The sequence below is a fragment of the Agelaius tricolor genome, unplaced genomic scaffold (assembly GCF_023055355.1).
Source record: "Agelaius tricolor isolate 1412-34295 unplaced genomic scaffold, bAgeTri1.0.p SCAF_1, whole genome shotgun sequence".
In the NCBI taxonomy this organism is placed as follows: domain Eukaryota; kingdom Metazoa; phylum Chordata; class Aves; order Passeriformes; family Icteridae; genus Agelaius; species Agelaius tricolor.
Genome location: NW_027269261.1, coordinates 54,356,099 through 54,380,301, shown reverse-complemented (window position 1 = coordinate 54,380,301; position 24,203 = coordinate 54,356,099). Strand labels below are relative to the sequence as shown.

The 24,203-nt window shown below is 39.1% G+C and overlaps 1 protein-coding gene across 4 annotated transcripts in view; it reads left to right on the top strand.

The window, feature by feature from the left end:
* Positions 1–24,203, top strand: part of ARID1B (AT-rich interaction domain 1B) — a 324,781-nt gene that overhangs the window by 178,146 nt on the left and 122,432 nt on the right. For 2 of the 4 annotated variants that reach the window (XM_071434924.1, XM_071434914.1), the window contains exon 5: positions 2,658–2,699. The exons of the other annotated variants lie outside the window; for them this stretch is intronic. In XM_071434924.1, the coding sequence (XP_071291025.1) occupies positions 2,658–2,699 (42 nt within the window). The remainder of the gene's footprint in view (positions 1–2,657; positions 2,700–24,203) is intronic. 4 annotated transcript variants of the gene reach the window in all.

Below are 24,203 nucleotides of genomic sequence, written 5' to 3'. Positions count from 1 at the left end.
GCAGAGCCCAAACTAAAACTCTGCCTGGTCTGTGCTGGGTTGGTGCAGGGTTTCCATGCTATCCCATCCATGTTGCCAGGACAGGCAGCCCTGGACAGGGGCTGTCCACCCAGCTGGGACCCTTGGGAAGGAGAGGGAAGAGGAAGGGACAGCAGGGAAAGGGAGACACAATGTCCTGGGGCTGGCAAGGCTTCAGCATCTCTGATGGATTCAAGGAGGAAGTCAGAGAAGGACCCTGTGGCGCAAAGAAGGCTTCGTTTTTCTCTAATGAATCTCCGCAATAGAAGTGTAGCACAGTAATGAGCATCCACTCTCTGCAACTACCTGAAAGGTACAACAACTGAGGGTGTTCCCACGTGGGGATCAGCCTCTTCTCCCAGGCAGCAAGTGACAGGACAGAAGGATATAGCCTTAAGCTCTGCCAGAGGAAGTTCAAGTCGGACATCATGAAAAATTTCTTCACTGAAAGGATGGTCAGGTATTGGAATGGGCTGCTCAGGGAGCTGGTGGAATCACTATTCCTGGAAGTCTTCAAGAAACAAACAGACATGGCACTTGTGTTCCATCAAAGGTTGGACTTGATGATCTTGGAGCTCTTTTCCAACCTTTATGATTCTACGATTAATGGGACTGGAGATAGCGTCTGGGATATATGACTACATAATTCTGGATGGAGAAAACTGAGTAAGTTTGAAAAGTTTTTGGGGTCTATCTAGTGGTGCTAACCAGATGCTGTACCAAAACAATAAGCCTAGTGAAAATGAGCATTGACACTTCAGATGTGTACCACATTAACCCTAACCCTAACCCCTAACCAGGATGCTTCTGATAGTGGAATGACTCTTTTTCAGAAGCCACCTGAGCGTCTGAGCAGGGCACTGTATTGTGACAAGCAGTCATACAGTTATTTCCAATCCAGTGGCTGATTATTCTTTCTGGCCCTGGGCAAGTCACTTAACCCTCTGTTTCTTCATCTGTAAAATATATTATGGATATTTATCAGTCTCACCAGGACTGATTGTTTAATATTTATAAAGTGCCTAAAGGATTAGAAGCTTAATATAAGGAGCTAATATGTATCATATCATTTTAGATTGATTTTATTTACTTGGATTTTTTTCCCTGCCTCCTATTGAATGAGATGCTATTTTGTAGCCTCTTACTGTCATTCCTAATTAGCTGGACAGGTCACAATTGGGTAACTCCAGGTTCATTTTCTTCATTTATTCCTAGTTCCTATGAATACTTTATCTCCCTCCCACTTTTTTTTTTTCTCCTCCCTTTTTTAATTTAGAGATGAAGAAATACCATATGTTGCTAGATCATGACATAAATATATTTAAGTGCTCCCATCATTGTTAGTTTATCAGCCTTTCCATTATAAACCCTCTTGTTCAGGGGTTTATAACTCTGGCATTATAACATGCTTCAGGGTGAAACTTCACATTCATTTTTTCCCTTTTGATTTGCTTTAAATCCTTCACTCTTCTTAAGTTAAACTGGAGATTAGATGCATTAGTTATACTAGTTGTATAAATTATAATGCAGCAGTAGGCATTCTAAATACGATGTAAATCAGAGAAACAGAGAATTTCCTAGTTGTTAAACTGTGAGCCTGAGAGGAGAGATCTGGGATTCTTTCCATGAGTGTGTCCCTGGCTTGGCACATAACTACTAAAAAACTATTCAATCTCTTTCTGCCTCACTCTTCTCTCTCTATATTGGGATGATGACATTTCCGACTTCACTGGTGTATTGGGAAGCTTAATTAATTAGAATTCATAAAAGACCGAGATTCTCAGGTGAAAGGTGCCGAAGTGTGAAGCATTTTTAAGGAGTCTAATGAAAAATCAGTGTGCTTGCTTTCCTACGGCTGTTCCTGTTGTTGCAGTGTAACGTGTATCAACTCTAGAGCTGGGCAGTTTGTGGCAACCAGCAAGGGCTTTGCCACCAGTGTGGCAACCAGTGTATGGCCAAAGCAAGGGCTTTCATCTGGGGCACCACTCAATGACCTGACAGCTTGTTTTTCTCAGACTTTCAAACACTCACTGTATCTCTCAGCCAGTTGGTCTCAGCCTTTGCCTGGGGAGCTTGTGTTCCCCAAATTCTAGTTTTCAAACAGTTGTCTCTTGCAAGACAGGACAGGAGCCCGCAGCCAAGACCTTGGCTGCAGAGTTTCTCCTTGTTGCTGTTCCACTTGTGCTGGTACAGAAGTACCCAGCCTGCTGAGAGGGTAACAGGAGGGAAAGAGGTCAGGGGTTTCCAGCTTTTTTTTTTTTTTTTTTTTTTGCAGGGACTTACCATTGCAGATCATTCTGGTTGTGCTCAGGCAGCTTTTTGGCGTAGTCAAAATTCTGTATGGAGAAAAATGTTCCAGCTGTAGTACAGTAAATTCTGGGACACTGGCAATTATTCTTTATGTCATTCAGGTGGAGAAACCTTGTTCGTGTCGTGAGGGATGCTCTCTAAGTTTCTTCACTCCAGGATTTCTATTGTCAGCTGTTAGTTTTGCACATCCTATCATGTGCAGGTTTCCTAGGGTTGATCCAGACTGACACCTTCATTTACAGATCAATTCTTTGCCTGAACTGTGCTCAGGAGAGAGAGGTTCTTGGTGGTGGCTAAATTTGAAATTATCTTTCTCCTTATAATTTCAGGTTGAAGTCTTGGCCTCCGAGGATGCTACATTTGGACACAAGGTGTGTAGTTTGGTGCAGTTTTGTTATATAGGACCCAGCAATATGAATTGTTGGATGTGATGACATAGAAAATGACAATTTTCAACCTGAGAATTGAGGGTCCTGTGACTTACATCCATCAATTCAGAAACTTTCCCTTGTGTGTGATAATTTGAGAATGGCACACAAGCTGTCTTAATCCTTTTCTTGGTATAAAACCTGTGAGCAAGTTTTACTTGCAGAAACCCACGTGGACCCATGTAAGGTCGGCTTAGCAGTAGTCTTTAAGATTGGACTTGCCCAAACGCTGAGTTTATTCTTGTTCCATAGATTTGCAACTCAGAAATTGTACTTGTTGTCTGCTTGGCAGTCTGCTGAGTAAGCCACTTTGTTCAGGCCCTTTTTCACAGAGCATTTTGAGTAGGAAGTAGTGCATTGAACAGCTGCATCACCCTGTGTTCAATTGTAGATCAACGTGTGGCGGGCCGTGTGTGTTGGAGAGACGACTTCAGACCCACCCAGCTACATGGATGGGCTGTGTCCTACCTAGTGCTCAAGTTTCTTTGGCCAGTGAGCATTGTGGTGATGACCACTGTTTTAACTGAGCACTAATAGCAGATTATTTTAATCAGGGCAGATTGTGTGTAGGCTATAACCATTTAGCCAGGAAGAGTGGATGGGGAAGGGAAAATGGAGATTGTAGGAGCAGTAGGCTAAATCATGACAGTTAAGAGTTTCCTGCGGCTGAAGGCCCATATGCTGTGATGCTACTGCAGGTGGAAAAATAGCAGTGCTGTTACTATTAAGGTAAAAAGGAAAAGCAAGAAAATATTGAATAAGTTCTCCAGGTTTTATTGGAATACAATAAGCAAAATTAACCAGCAGGGAAAAAAAAGCTTTAAAAGTACATAAATATTCATGATGCCAGAATTTACATTGTGTCTATATTGTACATTTTTATGTTGATATGTGATAAAGTGATTTCAATAAATTATTAGAAAACAAACAGAGCTACTCTGGTATTATTTGAAGTATATAATATATGGTAGTCTGCAGTATTTTCTGATTTTTATTTAATACCCAGCAAGCATACAGAATATTCATTGAATATTTAATAAACCTGGAGGGTCAGCTCTTGTGAGCTCATCTCCATAATCCTTCAGACTAGGTGGGTAAAAAGAAATATTACTGATGATTATTTTTGCCAGTCACTCTCAGAGCTAAAAAAAAGCACTGTGGAGGAGGCTTTTGAGTTTTTTTCATGGCTAGATTTACAAGGTGTTTTTATGTCTTGTCATCCTGATGGACATCCTTTGAAACTCCTTTTTATTACAAAAAGTTTTAAGAGTTTTCTGTTGCTAAGCTTCTGTTTTGCAGAACTGAATTCAGTTTGTTGCTAGCTCTGACCATCAATGTCCAGACTGCGCAGCATCTTTTTTCCTAAGATTGGTCTTCAGAACCATCACCAACTCTCTTATAATAGTAGCTTTATGTTATATAGTGAACTAACTATGCCTAGGAATGTCATGTACTTTTTATCAATCAAAAAGAAAGCTAAATTATCATCCAAAACTTGTTAATCCCAGAATTTATTTTTGCTGTCTATTTAGAGATGCTGCAAAAGCACTTTCTTCCCTTCTCTCCCTTGACATGCTTTCCTTACTGTCTGTCTCAATGACAAATAAATGCCAGTGTCTCCGTTACATTAACAGATGAGTTTGTGTGCCAGTAGGGAATGTGTATAAGCAAAATTTTTTAAATGAAAAATAGGTAATTTTATAAATTAAGAAGTAAGTTGATATGATAACTCGGTTGGCCACCTAACAGTTGAGAAGGATGTAAGGTTAAAACTTTGCACCATGCAGTGATTTCCTTGGTACCTGCTTTTAGCCTGAATTTTCCTCCAGGGCTATTGTAGACTGTTGAGGGGAGCTATCTTTTTTGGGTTTGGGTGTAGAATATGTCTCAGCTTGAAACACTGTAGGGCCCCTCTGTATGCAGGAGCAGAAGCACAGTTTGCTGCAGGGGATGACTCTTCTTTTGACTGCATCCATTCCACCTATCCTTAGATGCCACTTAGTTTTAAGCTGTTGACAGGCTGTGTTGCCTGTAGATACATACAAGAATAGTGTCTTTTAAAAAAGGATATTTGTAGACTACTAAAAGAATGTACAATGTCATTTGTTATTCTTAAAATCTCCATGATCTCAGTCTCATGGTAAATATGCATACTGGCAGCAAATGGGACTGTTTCTCAGGAAAAGGTGCTGAATGAGACATCAGAACATTGTTCAGCTTCGCTGTAGTTATCATTGGCAAAGTGAAGACCTGGCTGATGTAGATCTGGCCCCTTGAATGGCTGAGTCTTGGATGATGATCATCATCCTCGTAAGTGTTTGTAGAAATCAGCTACAGAATGCTTTTGATACAAGTTATGCATATTGATTTAGACAAAATAATTCTTATTTTAGAAAATAAAATGAAAACAAAAGAAATCGTGTCAAACTTTCAAAATACCCAGGGAAAAGGCACCTTGAAGTACCAAATCCTGTCTTTACTCCTTGAGCATGGAACAGGTGCAAATTGCGAACCATTAACAGCAGTCCTTAAAAATGTTTCCTCCTCCTCAACTTATTAATAAGTAAACAGTCTTCCCCAAAAGATGTAGGACATAAGGCATTTATTAGAGTAAAAATTACATTTATTATGAACTTCTTGTTTTCATTTTGTGCATATGTGAGACCAGTACTGTTTAAAAGGCCATAAAAATCTAAGCACATTTTTAATCAGTTTTAAAAAAAAAAGTTGTTGTTTGATAATTATAAGTATGTCAAATAAGTACAGATTTGATTGCATTGCTGTCCAAAGCTTTCTTTTGGTTGACTAGAAGGAAGTAAACCCATTCAGCTGTCTGTGCAACTAATTTTACCAGGAGGAGGAAGCTGTTGGTGTGCTGTAACAGCTCTTTCAAAGATGGTACACATGGTGTTCAGTTCAGTTTACACATTTATTTGTGTGTGTGCTTGAATGCATGTTTGTTTTTAAAGAAAAAAAACCTTCCAGCTTTTGACTGGTTCTTTTGTTTCAATATTTAGAAGGGTTGTGATATATGTGTGGTTATGCATGTAGAGATGTAGGGGGAATGACCACGTAGCAAATCATGAGCAGCTGATAGGTGATCTGGGACAGGCTTAACAGTTAGGCCTGGTTTGTTCAAATTCTGATGAGAATAAACTTACATATATAATAAGTCCTTCAAAACCATAATTGCCAAGAAAGTAAGGGTAGAGTAAGAGCTCACTCTTACTCTATAGATGGAGTGGTATCTGCCCAAGTCTGCAGTCAACACACAGGAATGTATTTCCAAGTTGGAAACTGTTTGAGTCCCATTAATCTTACTAAAGCCTAATGATGATTTGTAAAATACTAACAGTACCAATTTATTTTGTGTTTATTTTAGCTGAGTAGGAAGTTAAATTTTAGCAGATGGGACCAGTGTTTGCAGATGGCAGAGAAAATAGGAGGAATACAAAGATGTGAAAAAGAAAGAGAGAAAAAAAAAAAAGGTGCCCAGGGCAGAAGTAAAAGGTAAAATGTTTAACCATTTTGAATAATGCTCATTTAAAGACCAAGGCAATGAACAAATAAAAATAGTAGTGTGGGAGTTTTTTAAATCCTCCTAAGAGATTCAGATGCTCAATTTCCATTAGAACCTTTTTATCCCTGAGGTAGAATTGAAAATCTTAGTGTGAAAGGTTGGTTATTATGTAAAGATTTAACTCACATTTTATTGTTGTTGGAGCTGCATATTGGCATCAGTTGGAATTATGGTGTCAAATGGCGTAGCACACGCTTCATGCGGGCTGCAAAGGGTGTCTGGCCCTCTCTCGAGAACAGGATGCCTGACTTTTTAAATACCTGCGCTCGGTTTGCTCTCCCTCCCTTTCCCTAAAGCTTTTACTGTCAGCATCCGCCTGACCCAAATACTGTAGGTTAGGGAGGCTTCATTCAGTTAAGCCTGGTGAGATCACCTGGTGCACGTGTCCCATCCTGTCTGTGGAGCTGTGGAGCGCCATCAGCCGTGTTGGCAGCGCTGGCCACAGAGCCCGCCCTCCGCAGCTAATGCCGAGGTGCAGTGATCCCAGCTTAGTGCTGCATTAATATAAATAAGTTTGTTAATGGCAGTCCAGCAGCTACATGTCAGAAGGCTCACAAGTTTGTGCAACAGGAAAAGAGACACTTCTGTTCCCACAGTGGGGGAGCTCCACCAAGAACAGGACTTTCTTATTTGCTAGCGAGCTTTAATCCTTCCATTGTGTGTCGTTTTAAGCTGTGCTGTGATGTAATTGGCTTAATCATTACTATTATGTTGCTTTGCACAAGTTAAGATTGTAATTTGACATATGGAAATAAATCGCAACTGGATTAGTGATTTGCAGGTGTCATTTAAAAATGGGGCAGGGAAGAAAGCCTTTCATATTTTGCAAGTGGCATGTTTGCTTATGTACAGAGGCAGAATTAACCACACAACTACATCTCACACTGGTTTGAAGCAGGAGAGAGCTTCACCTGTTCTTTTCTGGGACTGTGTGCTGCTGGGGTTGAGGAAAAAGAATCTAATTCCCGATGGATGTGTTCACTGTAGGAGCGATTTTATGTTTCCTTTGCGGAAGACAAATACAGGAGTAAAGCTTTCTCTTTGATCGAGAAATCAGCATAATGGAGAGACAGCTCTATCAAAGAAATACAGCAAGGGTGGTATTTCTGATGTGGATATGTCTGTATGGTGGAGCTTCCAGCATTGTTCGTGGAACTAGCCGTATTTTTTGTTTTATGACACAACATAAAGTGATGACCTTGTCTCCATAATTTAGTAACTCTGTAAGTTGTTTAGAGAGTCTATTCCTAAGTCTTTTAAAGTATGTGCTGCTGGATTGCATTTTTAAAGTGTTCTTTCTCTGATACAGGATACATGTTTTAAGAATCCAGTATGCTCAGGACTAAAATACTTTTCCTCCAAAACATACTACTTTTACTCGAGTTTATTAAGGTGTCTTTTGGGTTGCTTTGGTGGGGGAGTGTTGGGCAGACTGGGGAGGTTCATACTTTCAGGGGAGGGGTTTTGCTTTCCTCCACCTTGTAGATGCTGCATTATTGCAACAATCAGCACATCTTGGTGCATCTTCTGTAGTCTACTTATTTTCATATCCCAGATAGCAGAAGTTCAAATCCCGAGGGTAAATTGAGCTACACAGTGTAGCTATGTGTCAGCTTCCTGGTTTGAAGCGTAGGACATCAAAGGGAATACATTTGGTGGCTGACTGTGAGTTATGACTGTGCAAACCTAGAAAGAAACTGTTGTTCTTGCAATATCTGTAACAGAACCCTTGAGCTATGAGATGGAGATGGCAGGAGATAAAATTGAGAGACATGTTCACAAGAGACGTTTTTCTTTTTTGTTTTTTCTAATGTATTAGTTTGATTGCAATAAAATAATACTTCTTGGGAAGAAAAAGAAAATAACCAATTGAAAGAGAAGAAAAAGTAGACATAAAAAATTGTTCTCCTCTAATGCTTGCCTTACTTAAGACAGCTTTCTTTTGTTGAAAACTGTAAGCAGCCTTTGCTCCTGCCATCTGGTGGTTGCTAATAACAGTTGCATCTTCAAAGCCAAATTAAATTGTTTTAAAGCCAATTAATCCTCTTCAGAAGAGAATATTTTCAAGGGTCAGAATTATCTCTGTCTTGATGTGTTGACACTTGGATTGTCTGTGTGTGCTTAGTATATGGGAAAATATAGAGAAATGAGTCCTCATTTACATCTGTCTTTGTGCTGTTGACTTAGCTAGGAACCTGGGAGTTGTAAATAAGTTTTCGGGTTTGTTTTAGCTTAGAAAAAATAGATCCTCATATTAACCTCCAGTAAATTCTGTTTTGCTACTCATAGGAGAGTTAGGATTGCATGTCTCCCCAGTTCTGTTTTTCATTTCTTTGTGGACTTGTTTCACCTGAGGTGTTCAGATGACTAAAAGGATTTTCCAACCTCTTTTCTTTGACTCACTGTTAAAGTTGTGTTTTGGGGTTGCTGAAGTCTCCTGAGTGCCCTCCATACTGGATGTTTTCAAAGAGTAGAGAATGGCATTATAGCAGGGAACAAGGTGCTCTTTTTGTATTTTTAGGGACCCCTTACAGATGTATCAAAGTGTTTTAAAGTACTTATAACTAAGTAGCGGCAACACCAACGGGTTTCTTTCTGAACAACCTGTACGTATCACTGCTATGCTATTTGTGACAGTCAAAAAAAACATAAAACCAAGAAACTGTGATCATGTTTTTCAAATTTCATCTCCTTAACCAATAGTTCTTAATGTCTAGTAAGTTTAGTCTCAATAAATACCTCTGTGGTTTGTGGGGTTTTTTCCCCAGTTAGTTTTATACTAATTAAGAGATAGACCAAGAGATTTATGGCCATAAGTTCCTTTCCATCCATCATACAGTCCTAATTGTGGTCCAGCTTTGTCCGGAGAGTTGCAGGCAGTAGAGGAGTGTATCCAACCACCTTGAGTATGGAGGGTGATTCCAAACAACACCCACTTGTGGAGCTTTGTCCCACTTCCCATATGGAGAAGATTTTAAAGCTCCCTGGGAGGATGGAAAAAAGTGCAGGCTTCCTGGAGATTGTGATGCCTCCTTGTACTGTGGAGGTGGGTCTGGACAATTCCATAGCAATCCTGCATGAAGAAGAAAAGACAAAATGATACACAGAATAGGAGGAAAAAAGCTATGTTAGCTGAGAAGACCCACTTGTCAGAAAGTCCAGCTTATCTGGATAAATAACATAATAAGAGTTGGTTCTCTTCTCCTTGTGCCCCATGCCCACACTACTCTGGTCTCTGAAAAGACAAGGCAAGGTGAGGCATTTGGGAGGGCCTGTCTCCTGTGGCAATGTCCCTGTGTGTGTACAGCATGTCAGACTTTCTTGGATATTTCCTTTTTTCTGCCAGTGATCCAAGCTAGCCATAAATACATGTTTAATGTTCCTTTTCAGCATGAAGCATCTCATGGTGCTTGCAGAATAAATACTGATGGCCTCAGGGTTAGGCTTAGGCAGTTTACATGGGTATGTGGTAACATTTATTTTACAAAGCTCCCAAGTACTCTGTGGCAAGCTGGAGTGAGCACAGATGGTAAACGTGCCTTCCTCAGCACCCTTGAACATCGTTGGCCTGTGGTTGGCCCCGTGCCCTGCAACCAGTGGGATTAATGCTAAGAAAATGTAAACTGCTGTCTTTCTTCCTACATCATCTTTATTTTGGACATACATAAATGTGATTAACAGCCTTCCTCTCCAGTACTGCGCAGCTTAGGTTATCAAGGTGTGGATGTGGCCACATTTTGGATTTTAATATGAATTTAAAGCTCCCATTGCCTTTCTGAGAGTACCAGTGTGGAGGTTTCAGAAGATGTGTATGCAATTCAAAGCAACTGTTAGGTATTTACTCAAGTAAGTAAGAATCATGGAATGGTTTGGGTTGGAAGGAACTTTAAAGATCATCTAGTTTCAACCCTCCTGTCATGGACAGAATACCTTTCAATTACATGAGGTTGCTCAGAGCTCCATCCAAGCTGGCCTTGAACACCTCCAGGAATGGGGTACCCACAGTCTGGGCAATGCTTCACAGTTTGTTCTAATGCTTCATGACCCTCACTGTAAAGGCTTGGCAACTAAGTTTGCTTTTCTGATTGATAAGTATCCCTCTTTGGGTGGTCCTATGCCCATTTAGATTGCCACTATACTAAAATGAACTGCTGCAACACTGAACCATCCAGCTTTTGTGGTGGTACCAGCAGCAGCAGCAATCCATATTTCCCCTTGCTGCTTTTATGAAGAGGCAGTCTGTAGTATGGTTTTTCCCTTTCCAGACTTCATAAAAATGTCACAAGAAGGCAAAATTTGGTACTGCTTTCATGGTGGGAATATGCATCTCCTCAAAGGTTTGAACCCACCATTTAACACCAGTCACTACATCACAGCGACTTCAGTTTCTACCAGAGAAAAAGAATTTATTTGCTCAGTCTTCCTTCTGTTACTCATTAAATTTTAACTGGTGGGTGCACTCAGGCAGCCTGAGTCTGGTGTGCCTGAGCTGTCTGGCTGGGTGTGCTGCTCAGCATCCTCCCTCGCTCAGCTGCCTCCTGTTGACATGTAAACGGGGGTGATGCTTGCCGGATCAGGCGGGTCCTTTACAGTTCCGTGTGGCCCCTTTGGTTTACGCTGCTGATTTGAACTTGGAGGGAGTATCAGATTTACCAAGTCATCTAACAATCAGAATACAAAGTTTGCTTGTAAATACCTGCACATTTTAAATAAATGTTGAGGCAGGTGGTCTCTTTGTTTAGGGGTGGGAAGAGAGCAGTTCAGAATATTTGCAAATAGTTTGCTGTTTCTCCTTGATGGGGTGAGCAAGTTAGACCAGATTTCTTTTTCTTCTGTAAATTCTACCTGATTGTACAACTGGTGGGACCAGAACCGTGCCCTCCAGCAACCAACACCACCTTGCTACAGAAAGCATGCTCCCATTCAGATTGGGACTTAAAACAACAAAAACCCCACAAGTATTTATTTTTTAATAAAGCTACTGTTAATGTGTTTGCCTTTTTTTTTTTTATAGCATACTTTTTTAGCAGCATGAAATACAGATATAGAAAAAGATTCAGATTTCTGCTACGTGGCTGCTTCCCCTAATTTCAGAATTGGCCTGTTAAAACTAATGCTAGGTTTGAGGAATGGGAGTTGCAGAGAGGAGCATGAGAAAGTTATTGGGTAGACAGATGTGATTTAGGTTTTCATTTCCCCTGTTTTTTTCCCGGAGACAAGGACAGGTGTGTATCATCGTTCAGAGCTGTGCTTTGCTGGGAAAAGTGCTGTTGATGTGTTGCAGATTCCAAGAGGAAAAAGCAATGACAATAATGCAGAATCTGGGGCTTTTTACTGAACATGTATTTCTTTTACAGAACACATAATTTTTTAACTCTGAAGATTCAATTATTTGAGTTTGCTTTTTAAGAATTTCTTCTTGTGAGAAGGAGTTTCCTAGTGAATTGGGATATTGACAGATAATTTTATTAGATTAGGATGACACTGGGAAATCTTGTTTTTCTAGGTCATTCCTTTGATTTTCTTGAACAGTTAATTATACAGTGTTTTCATATTTTTTATATAGGAGGATCAAGATTACAGATAATTTTGGCACGATATTCATATTGTTGCAATGCTTTACATTGTTTTGTACTATACACATGTGAACTATTGTGACAGATTTCCAGTGTAACAATCATTTTGTGTGTTTTAGGATTTCACTACTAAATTCTTGCTACTACATGAAATAGACAGCAGATGAATTTACAGTCTCTTTACTAAAACTTGCCTTACCATTTTAATCTGAAGCAAAATAAGCATTATTTGTACCGCTCAGTTTAACGTGGCTGTCTGTTTTCATTCCATCATCCAGTTCCACCCCCCACTTATCAAGATCTGTTTGAATCTCCCTGACTCTCCTGTGAAACTTCCTCACGGTGCTATTCCTTGTGTCAGAGCTGATGGACTGAGTGCCTTGTACATGTAATCTATATCTAGGGTGGTTTTACCACTTCATTACCTGGGCAAGGGCTGTGCCCCGATGGAGGGATGTATACCTTAAAATCATCTGTGGGAAGAGCAGTTAGAATACAAGCTAATTTAAAAATTAATAAATGTATTTTAAGAAATGAGTTAACTGCTGTTTATGAAGGAAAGTAATGAAGTGAATCATGTGGAACTGGTTTTTGTTGCATTGAAGTAACTAAATACCATTATAGCATATATGATTCTGCAAAAGTTTTACAGTACTGTAGGTATGTAGGCTGTTTATATGCTTATTAACTTGTAGGTTTGTTTAGCCATGGTGTGTGCAGAATGCTGCCAAGGTCAAAATTGTTCAGATTCCCCAAGTACCACTGAGGGAAGGAATTACGTTGGGTAAAGCATTGGGGTTTTTTATTTTTATTTAGGTAGCCTCTTTTATTTTCTTTTTTTTGTTTGTTTGGTTTGGTGGGTTTTTGGGTTTTTTTTTTTTTTTTTTTGTTTTTTTTCTTGTTTGTTTTTTTTTTTGTTGGTTTTTTTTTTTTTTTTTTTTTACCAGCAGTACTGTGGAAAAGGATCTTGAAGGAGAAATTGGGGGATGCTGGGTTTGGAAACAGCATGGAATTAAGGAAATAGGATTAGAACTTCAGTCTTTGGTGGAGCAAATGTTGAAGGTGATTACAATACTCTTAGGATCCGGTGTGTTGTCTGGCTTAGTTATAGAGAGGTTTGAAAAGTGAGAAGGAGAAGTTCAAACTTGATACAGTGAGCAAGGGAAAGCTAATGGAGCACATTAAAAATGCAAGCTGACCTAGATATACTGTTGAATGGTGCCATGTGGTGTGCAGCTTTATATGGCAGGCTGCAGCGCCTTGTTGACCAGAATAAAAGCTAAAAAAGCTGGTGATAATACCACATTGTTTACAAGTTGAAAGAAAAGATAGAACAATTGGACTGTCCTGTTCTATTTCATAGGTGACGTCAAGAAAAACAACAATTTTTCAACATAAAAGCAGCTATTGATTTATGTTAAATGTATACATTTATTTTCAAAAAAACCTACAGAAATCACTTTTGAGGAATGGTCAAGGTGCATGTCTCATTTCCACAAGTGTGTCTGCTTTCTGCTCTCCTGTTAAAGCTGCATATACACAGAACCCTGGAAGAGGGAAGAAAAGTTGATACTATGCTAGGAGTTAGTTGATCAGAGCCAAATTTTTTCTCTTTGGAATACAATGATATTCCAAAGAGTGGAAAAGGGTGGCAAAATCCAGCCATTAATTTTATGGTACTTTACTTCCAGATTAACTTTGAAGAAGTGTTTTAAGAGATGTGAAAGTATCAGAAAATGTTAATATGATATTATTTTTCAGATAATATCTGAAATACTAAAATAAATTTTAGCTGCTGTTTGAAACTTGATGGTAAGTTATTCATTTTGGTACTGAGACAATTTGAACTTGGAATTATTATCTTACTTATAAATACCAAAAAAGCTTACAGAAGAAATATTGACATCCCTCTCCACCTATCTCCTGCCCCATCCTCCTGCCTTGCATCTGCCTTAGCTCTCCTTGAACTGTGTAAATGCAGGCATATATGATTGGTAAATTATATATTTTTATAGGAGTAGGTGGTTTGAAATTGATTTTTTTTTCCTAGGGCTGTATGTTATAATGCATTTTCAGTTGGTAGAATAATAATAAAAAAGGCTGGCATGTACCTGTGATGCATTTGATTCCACCCTGCAGTGACTCATTGTGGATCTCTTACAGCTAAGTGCTTGTTCCTTGTGATCAGAGGAAAATGCTACACACCTTCTGCTTCGTGCCTATTAAATTCAAGTTTCTATTGTAGGCAGCATTACACAGCTATCTTTGAGAATTAAAGGGAGGAAAAATATGAAGAACAGTAAGTGAAGTGAAAATTCAAAAAGCCACTTTGTTCGCCCTCAGCCCTAATTCTGATTTTTAATGCATTCCTGTTCACATGCTTGCTTCTTCCAAATTTACAAATTTTTCTTTTATTCAGAGCCCCAGCCTTTGGTACTGTGTTGAAATTAATGACCTTAATGGCATTTGCTCTTTTCTGTGTCCTGGAACCTAAATGATGGATACCAATCTTTTAAATCCTGTTATGTTAAATATAAATACAGTTCCTTTATCCAGACCAGTATTTTTAGTTGAAGAAGGGATTGTTTTCTCCAGTTAGGTTATCATTTTTCCCCATCACCTTTTTCATTCCCTGAGGGACTGGTCTGGGGAACAAAGTGTCTGTGTTCCTGGGAACAGAAATAGATTGTTCCATTCATAATTTAGTGATCTATTTCTGTTTGGCAAAGTTAAGCACATGCTTAACTTCAGGTCTGTGATTAAATCTCACTGACTCCAGTATGACTTAAATGCTTTGCAAAACTGTGACTTTTATTCCTATTTCACCATCACATCATTCCTTCAGTCTCATTACTCTTTTTTTTCCCTTTTTTCTTCCCCCCTCCTCTGCCATGCTGCAAGTTGACTGTGCTTAGTGTCAGCAGTTTATGTTCTGCATGTTTAATGAAGGCTACGGCTCAGCTCAGCATAGCCCTTCCCCTTACGCTAACAGAATTTTGATAAATGAGATTTCCTCGTGTGGAGAGCCAAGAAGAGGCTTTGATGGGAAAAGGCAGGGCATGAAATCAGCAGGTGTCAGGGTGTGCAAATCATAGGCGTTTTAAACCAAAACCAAAATAAAGTAGTTGTTATGACGAACTGTCTTCAAAATGTGTAGCTTCCTATGAAGCACAAAAAGGATTTAACAATACACCATCAAAACAAAAGTAGATTTGGAAAGCAGTAATCTGAACCAATGTGTTCCTATCTTCCTTCTTGCTCTGTATTCCCCGTGCCTACCACCTCAATTGTCAAAGTATGCTATATATAGGCAATTGGATTACAATAATTATTGCTGAGTTTAGCACGTGGAAATGTGTTTCAGTTGTGGTTTATATCCTGTGTTGATCCAAACCACGAGAAAAATCTATTTTATGCCCATTCAGGTTATTGACTGCAATAGAGGGAACTAGCGGTAGATAAAAAGAAAGTGCCAGCAGATATTGGAAAAATCTTTTCAACTAAGGTGCACTTCTATGATCCTTCCTCCTTTCCTGTTTATATGTTCATTTTTCTGATACTGCTCACTGCATTCTCCCCTCCCACCTCTATCCCACATTTCCAGTCTTTCTTCTTCATGCAGATTTAGCTTGTTCAGTGATCGATTTCCTATTCAGATTGTATTGCTGTGTAATTTTTAAAAAATGGTTTTGTGTGCTAGCATGTGCCAGTGAGGTATTGGATTGTTGAAATAACATTAAATTCTTCACTGAAGATTATAATCTGACATAAATGATTCAAGGGCAGTAATGGATCCTCCGTACCTAAAACTGGAGCTATTTTATTACCTTAACTAACATTTCATAGAAGTTTCTGCAGCTGTAGTGGATTAGCAGTGGGTTGTTTTCATTGGAGAGATGAAGAGAAAGGACAGTTGGTATGGTTATAGTAATTAATAAATAACATAGTTAATTACTCTGCTGGCTCTCCACTGTGTTCAGAGATTAATTTAAATCAATTTGCACTTGCTTCTATTAAAATACTCAAAACTGTTTTTTATACATGCATGTGGAAATATAAAATTTATATAGACAAAGCTGTGTATTTAAATATACATATAAAATTTTATTTCTTATGTATCTGTGTTTAGTTACATAGGCTTCTTCCTCTTTTTTTGGCAGGATTTTTGCATGGCTTCAAAAGAGATAATTGCTGATCTTGTAATTTTTTCTTAAGTTGGTTCATATCATACCTGGCCACTAAGTCTTCCTGATGTCTGCAAAAAGTTTCTCAGGATTTTCTGCTCGCCTCCAATTGCTCTCCTTCCCTGCTGTCAGTCAGGTGCTGCTGGGGCCTTCCACAGCTGGGAGAAGCTCGGTGTGACTGCAGCACTCCTCCCTGCAGCAAACCAGTACCAACCCCAGGTACTCCAGCTCTTTCTGGGCCATCGTTTTGTGCATTTCATGTTGGTGCCAAAATGGAAGTCACAAGTTTAAAGTCAAAATACACAAACAGAGAATTGTGTGGATCACATTATCATCAGGCATTTGTGTGTACACACACACACACATACACACACACACACACATATTGTGGCACAGGCCCAGCTGCTGGTAGGGATGTGCAGAACTATTTGGTTTGTAAATTACTTAGTCCACCACTCTTCCATTGGCTTTACCAGGGAGTCAGCATTATTTGAACTAGTGGGCTCTCAAGATTTGTTTCAGACACCTTTTTCTCACAGCAAGTGAGAGTTGGGCTAAAAATAATCTTGGATAGGACTGTGCAGAGAATCAAGTTGGTACTCCATGGCCCAGAAGGAGAGCAGTGTGGGGCAGATCATAATGTCTTTTTTGCAGTAATTTCTAAAATACTGGATTATCTTCTGAAATAATTAAAAGTAATTAAAAACAACACCTTATATGACAGCACCTAGTTCTTTTTTTTCCTGCTGCATCTATTGCTGCAGTTTCTTCTTGTTGATCTTTACTGTGAATATACATTTTGCCAAAGAGCATTGCTCACTAAGGTTTGGAGTTTATAATATTTTACAGTGAGTTAAAGTAATTATATCTAAACTATGACAGTGTAATTTAGAGATTGCATTCCATACATACCCCCTTTTATCAAGTTCTGGCATCCTTCTGCTAAATCTGATGAGATATACGTTTCAAATCCCAAATGTGCACACGCTTAAAAACCAGCCCTACTGAGAATGCCTGTTGCTTCATGGTATTGGCCAGGACATCAGTGCCTTACCTTTACATCACCACTGTGCAAATGGTGCTGTGCTAGACTGCAGCAGGAACCTCGCTCCTGGGGGAGCTGGCCTGGCCTATCACACCCTGTGCTCTGTGGGTGGCTGCCACAGACCTGGGGGGGCCAGTGCCACCCTGGGCTGGATGCTCCTGTTTAACCATAAATATCTCAAGAGCCCTCAATTAGAGGTCTTCCCAAAACGCAGAGTTGTGTGGAGCCTAAAGTCTACCCAGAGCTAGGTGCCCTGGTGTACAAAATCTGAAATGAACTTCCAGTGAGGCCCAGATGATTGCTGTGCTTCAGCAGAGAAGAATCTGCCTTCTCACTTTGCTACTGGCACATCTTTAAGGTGTTGGGGGGAAAAAATAAGGCCTGTCAGGGCTGGATAAATTTCCAGATCCTTTTCCGGTAGAATTGTCTCTTCTTATTTTAGTCTTGCACTTCCAATTTTGCTCTGCAAAGTTATTTGAGTTCAGCATGTTCTAATTTAAAAGTGAAAGATGGTTTTTGCTACACTCAAATGCATGCAACCATTGCACTGTGGTCTCCTTGCATACTTCAGCAAGCCTGGAATGTCTCACTCCAGGGCTTACTTCCCTCAAGGCTCATCTCTCTGTGTTTTGATAAAGAGATGAAAGGTGCAGAAAAGGGCCGGTGTTGATTGGAAGTTCATTGTCTTGATCTTTGATTTATCCCCTTATCTAGATGTAGAATATCTTACACTTAAATATTTTAGTAACTTAGGGGAAAGAACTGTGAAGTAATATGTTTTTCTAAATTTAATTTCCGAAATGCCAACAAGCTCAGTACATTCTGGGACATGTAACCTCAAAGCACAGAGAGTCTGAGTGAGCTACTCGATTATGTAAATTGATCAAACACCCATCGGTAGATTGAAGTGTACATATTTGCATATGTACACTTGTATATGACACTTGGTCTAGAAGAGAACGGATTTGCTTTGCTGGAAAGATGTTCAGTAAAAGTGAATATAACCATTTTGACATCTAGGGTAATCAGTTTAAGAGCAGGTTGCCTTGTTTCTGTAATTGGTTTTGCCCCCTTGTCATTTTAGTATTTAAAAAAAATTAGGCAAGAGGCCCCAAATAACAGGAAATAATGCTCACATGCAATGTTATCTGTTATTATTTCAAAGTTATGGCTCCCTGCTGCACAGCAAAGTTTGTGCTAGGAGGTGTAAGTGGAAAAGCTAGGTTCAGTTTCTGTCAATTTTGAGATTCCTGAATGCATACACTCTGAATTTTTGTGTGCTTGTTGAGAACATCTTGCAAAGGGCTTATGTACGTATGAAGTTCTGACTGCGTATCTGTAGAGCTGTACGTGCTCAATTGGAAGTAATAAAATCAAAGATTTTCTATACCTTGGGTCCATTTTGTGCATACTCTAGCAGCATGGATAGCAGTAACAGTTAACTCTTTGGTGAAAATAAAATAAGCCTGAGATTGTCACTGTAGATTGTTCTCAGCTCTGCTTGTTGCTTATGTGTCACTGCTGAGCTATAAGAAAGAGCATAATAAATTTAGGAGGAGTGCTGCGGGTGCCAGTCTTCATTTTCAAAAGGGCTGCGCAAACGTCTGGTGCTCGGCTCCTCCGTCCCAGAGGTGGCATCTGCCATAGCTGAGCAAAGGGGAAACATTCCCTTTTTCAAGTCATTGTGTAACAATGGAAAGACAGTTTTTTTAAGTGAATTTTGAAAGTTAGTTGCACATTGAATTATTCAAAATTGCAGTATAGTATTTCTGGATTTCAGAATGCTTTATAATAATTCATCTGTACATTTCTGTGGTAAATTGATACGAAGGAATTATTTGTAAAGAGATTGCAAATGGTTTCTATTCTTACATACTTATGATCTTGCAAATCAGAAAGGAAGCAATATTTTAAAACAAGTTGTTTTATAGTGCATATATGTTAGCATTTTCATTCTGTAGTTGGATCTTGTCATTCCAGACTTAAAAAGGCTTTTTAGTACCTGGAACCAGTCTGTGAGGAAATTATAAGATAGATGATGTGATGAGCAGATGTCTAATTCCAAAATACTATTTGGACATTATCCAGGTTTTGGAATATTTTTCAGGGAGAGAGTCATAAGCAGTTTTAATAATTAATTTAGAGAAAGCACTTTTTGCAACCATTTGCTGAATGCAGTTACTTTATTAATTTATCTCATTTCTTTAACATTATTTATAGAAGAAAACCATGACATTTTACTAACCTGTCTTTAGGATGATGTAAGTTATTTAATAATGTGGATTTGAAAGTCCTAGATAACCAAAGATTATATCATTTCCTTGATATTGTACATACACTAAGAAATGTAATAAGCACATGTGCCTGCTTTCATTCATGCACACAGAGCAAGGGAATGAGAACAGCTATGCATGGAGCTGATTGCTTCCCATATATTTTGACTTAATTTTTGCGATAAGGGAGCTCTAATCCCATTTTTGAGACTATGTATGTTTTTCTTACAATCCTCCAAGCAGTAACTAAAATGCAGAGTATTATACTCTGTAATAAGAACTCAACTGTATTTTCTCTTGAATGGAAAATGCTGTTCCTTTGGAGACACTTGTATCCCTATGGCATAGGTGTGGTTATGCTGAAAGATCCATGGAAAAAATGAGGCATCATTCCTGTTAGTGGTAGAATCCAGGTAGTGTAGGAAGTATTTTACATTAAAAGAGGTTCCTAAATTTCAGATTTAAGGATTTTGTGTCTGGGACATAATGCATCTTTTCCTCACTATGCTCCCACTCCCCAGGAAAAAAAGAGGGAAATGGGAAAACAACATTCTAGGGAAGGCAATTATCCTCTCAGCTTTATCTTCATACTCCTGTTTCACTCTGGAAAAGTAGTGACTGAGTGTTGCTACGACATTACATCTGTGCAATTTATCAAAGCTTATGGGATTTTTACTTGGGTTACAGAAGGCTCATTAGTCATCAAGTCAATTGAACATAGGTCATAATTATTACAGTATTAGAGCATTCTTGAAAAAGATAAATAAGTGTTAGGACTGTGAGATCTATTGGAATAAAAGTATTTTAATAAAAATGTCAGTGTTTTAACATCCTTCAAGATCCACAAAACAAACCTGAACCTGACTTTCAAATAAATTATAGTACTGCAACTGTTGATGAAAGTTTAGTGACAAAGGGATACTGCTGCCTAATTTTTGAAACATAAACCAATGCAATTGTGAAGGAAGGGACTGTGTTTCTGCCTGTTTCTCTAGGACTGTCCTTAATGAGAACATAAAGAGTTTACATCCAGGAGAGAGTTCCTGTGTGACTAAACTTCGCAAATCTATATGGTTTCAACAGTCCTTAGGTGTCAGTTTAAAGAGTGGTAGCTTATGGTTCCCTACTAACCAGAGAATTACTCCAGAGAATACATCTTCCCATCAGTTCTTGGATTTATCTTGCATGCTTTTTCTGCTGACTGTTCTTTTGCATTCAGACACCATGATAGTGTCCACCGTGAGCAGACTAATGTTCAGAGAAGCAAAGACTAATTTACAGAATTCTCCATCATCACCGTAGAGCTGAGGTTGGTGTTAAACCCATGCTTCCCCTGCCCCCTCCTCCTCTGCTGTTTTGCTGGCTACCTTGTTGTATAGTTTATGTTTTTCTGTCTTTACAGTTTTGCAGACTGGCATTGTCCAGGACGATGAAAATTGTGTCTCATAATGTGCAAGGCAGCTGCAGCATGTCACATCTGCACTTTGTAAACATGAACACAGAAACTCCCTTGCTGGGTAGAAATTTGCATGCACTTGCAGGCATTAAAATACTACATCTGTTGGAACTCTTGGTAGAATTTGATCTGTTTGTTGATTGCAGAATCTTGATTATTAATGAAAGGAAATAATGTTCCTGAATTTCAGTTCCAAGTAATGTAGATTTAAAAGGGGTTTTTTAAGCTTTTATTTTGTTCCAGGTTGTTGGTGGAGGAGTTTTTATAGCATGTTCTCCTTCCATCTGAAATTCTGGAACCTTTTCTTAAAAGCTGTTTCAAAGTCTTTCATATTTCCTGAGAAATTATTTATTAGCACATGATTTTGGATGTTGTTCTTAGATAAATTGTCCTTTTCTCAAAAATATGAACTCCAGTATGTGTCTGGGTGTACCATCAAGCAGGCAAAATCCAACACTTAGGCCAAGGTTTTGATGTTTCTGTGTGATGAGTGTGCTTTTTATTTGTTTCCTTGTAACAGCTGAGAGCTATCCTGGTATAAATCCTATAAAGCAGGAAGTTGTGGAATTTGAGTTGTGTGATTTTAAGAATAATCTCTGCATTCTTTAGATTAGGTGTCTATCAGGAGGTTCTTTGACAGATGATGCTGCAGAAGGTGTTAACTACTCCTAGCTACTTACCAGAAGTTACAAACATCATAACCATGTAGGTATTTTGCAGTAGTCCAGACAGTTGTAGTTTAAACCATGGGACTTGGTTTGAGTTTCAGTATGTGGGTGCAAGTTTACATTCTCTTACGATTTTTCTGTAAAAGCAGCAAAGCAGAGAGGTAGACAGATAGAAGAGCCCTAACCTTCATCGTTCAACTCTAAAGGTTTGTCAGGAACTGTAGTTACAGGACAAGGGCAAATGGCTTCAAACTGAAAAAGACTTAATTTAGATTTGATGCTAGGAAGAAATTTTTCACTGTGATGGGGTTGAGGCACTGGAAGAGGTTGCCCAGAGAAGCTGTGAATGCTGCACCTCTGGAATGTTCAAAGCCAGGTTGGATGGGGCTTTGAGTAGCCTGGTCTAGTGGAAGGTGTCCCTGTCCATGGCATGGGGGCTGGAACTCTAAGGTCCCTTCCAACCCAAACCATTCTACAATTCTAACCTGCCCCAGCAAGGTCTTTTGAAATAGGGCTGTAGAAACTTCTGCCCCTGGAAGTGAAACAAGTTGTTAACAAGACTGTTTGCACTTCAAAATACGTCACCAGTTCCTGGGCAGGCTTTGTATTACAGGCTGCCAAATCCTTCAGCTTTTGGCTTTACCAGATGTATCCATTGAGAAATTAAGGAGACTTGTGTACCTCTGCAAAATTGGAGTTGGTCTTAGCCTGTCTCTTCATTGAGAAGTCGTTAATTTCATAAAGCTGGATGCTGCTGTTCAGGGAAAAAAGAAAGATAAAAAGGAAGAAGAAAAGCAGAACAGATGCATTTCTTAGCACAGGGCGATGTGAAAGGACAGTGTTTGTGAGTCTTGCTCAGGGACATGCTCTATGCCTTTAGATTGCAGGAATGAAGAAACCTCAGAGCTCTTGAATGCTTCTTATGAGCAGTAAATGCAGTGCAGAAAGAAAAGCAGTGTCTGTAGGGCTTTATAAGGGTTCCTGTAGCAGCATTTAACTTAGTGGTTTTTTCAATGTAACCTGTTATGACCTGGCTGACTGGCCTTCATTTACTTTGCTGGGTTTTGTACAGAACAGGAGTGAAATCAGCAATTGCAGGAGGGAAATTAAAAATTTTTTCAAGTCTTTCTATCAGTTGAAAGCCATGATTTAAAGCCAATTTTTTTTTTTGTTATCGATTGGCTTTGCCCCACGTCACATTGTTTTCAGTGAATCTGTTAAGAGTGACACAGTACCTAACATTATAAAAGGTAATAAGCTGGAATTTGGAAAGCGTCCTCCATCTATTTGTATGAAGTAAGCAGCTTGGAAGGCCATGAAACAGCGTAGCACTGGAATTTTAAAACAGTGAAAATTTTATTTGTATAACTACTCTATGCCATTGTTTCTTTTAAGCAAAGGTTCAAATGTGAAATGAGTTAAGATGAAAGGTGGTGGAAGGGTACAGGTGGTAGGTCTTTTGTTGTGTGGCTCTTAGGAGAAGAAGCAGACTTTGGCCCTGTGGTGGCACATAGGAAAGAAGCAGCACAGGAAGCGGAATAGTTACATCTTTGTAAACACTCAGGTCTGTTCGGGGGACAGAAGCACAGGTCCTCCACCAGTATTTCCAATGTGAAACAGTCTCAAGCCTTGCTTTGCCCTTCTCACTTGTGCTGTAGCTGCAGCAGCTTGTGTGTGGGAAATCATTAGCACAGATCCTTTGGAAGACATGGGGGTAGGGAAGGTGTTTCTCTTTGTCCAATGCACAAGCTGTTATTCTTCCCTGCCCAGCTTTGTGAAAGGGATTTAATACCAAATTGTTCCTATAGCTGCACTATGGGACAGTGCTGGTACGCAGAACTATATCATGAGAAGTTACACAAAATGAATTTAATAAATAAGGAAAACCCTCCCTATCTTGTTCAGTTCCATTTTGGAAAGCAAGGATGGGAAGATCACCACTGATTAAATGTGTCTGGTATTAAATCTGCCAATGAAAGAGAAATTATGCTGGGATAGAAATTTGAAAGTGGTTTAGAGAAAATTGGGGAGCAAAAAGATTAGGAAGAAGATGAAACATTAAATTGCTATTTTAAAATTATGATGCATTCTGGCTGAAACAATGTGTAAGCTCTCAAGTAATTAGTACCAGGAAGTAAAAGCAACCCTCTCCCTTTAGACCAAAATAGGTTTAGCTTGCCTAAACTTTACTTCCAGAAAATCTTGGGTTTTTGTCATTATGTGCTATTTAACCTTATACTGGGTAAAATTTGTAGTTATGCACAGAGCTAACAAAACAGCAGGAATGCACTATGCTAATGGTCTGGTTATTTGTCTAACTGTTCTTTTGCCTCAGTAGCATATTCTTCTCTTCTCTTCTCTTCTCTTCTCTTCTCTTCTCTTCTCTTCTCTTCTCTTCTCTTCTCTTCTCTTCTCTTCTCTTCTCTTCTCTTCTCTTCTCTTCTCTTCTCTTCTCTTCTCTTCTCTTCTCTTCTCTTCTCTTCTCTTCTCTTCTCTTCTCTTCTCTTCTCTTCTCTTCTCTCTTTGGGGCTGAATGAGAAAATATGCTCAACCTGAGTCTGCTACCAGTGATGACAACAGCACAAATTTAGTACATCTCACTTAGAATTTCAAAGAAGATAACTTGGCTGTTAGATTTCAGAAGACTTTCCATGTTTGTAATACG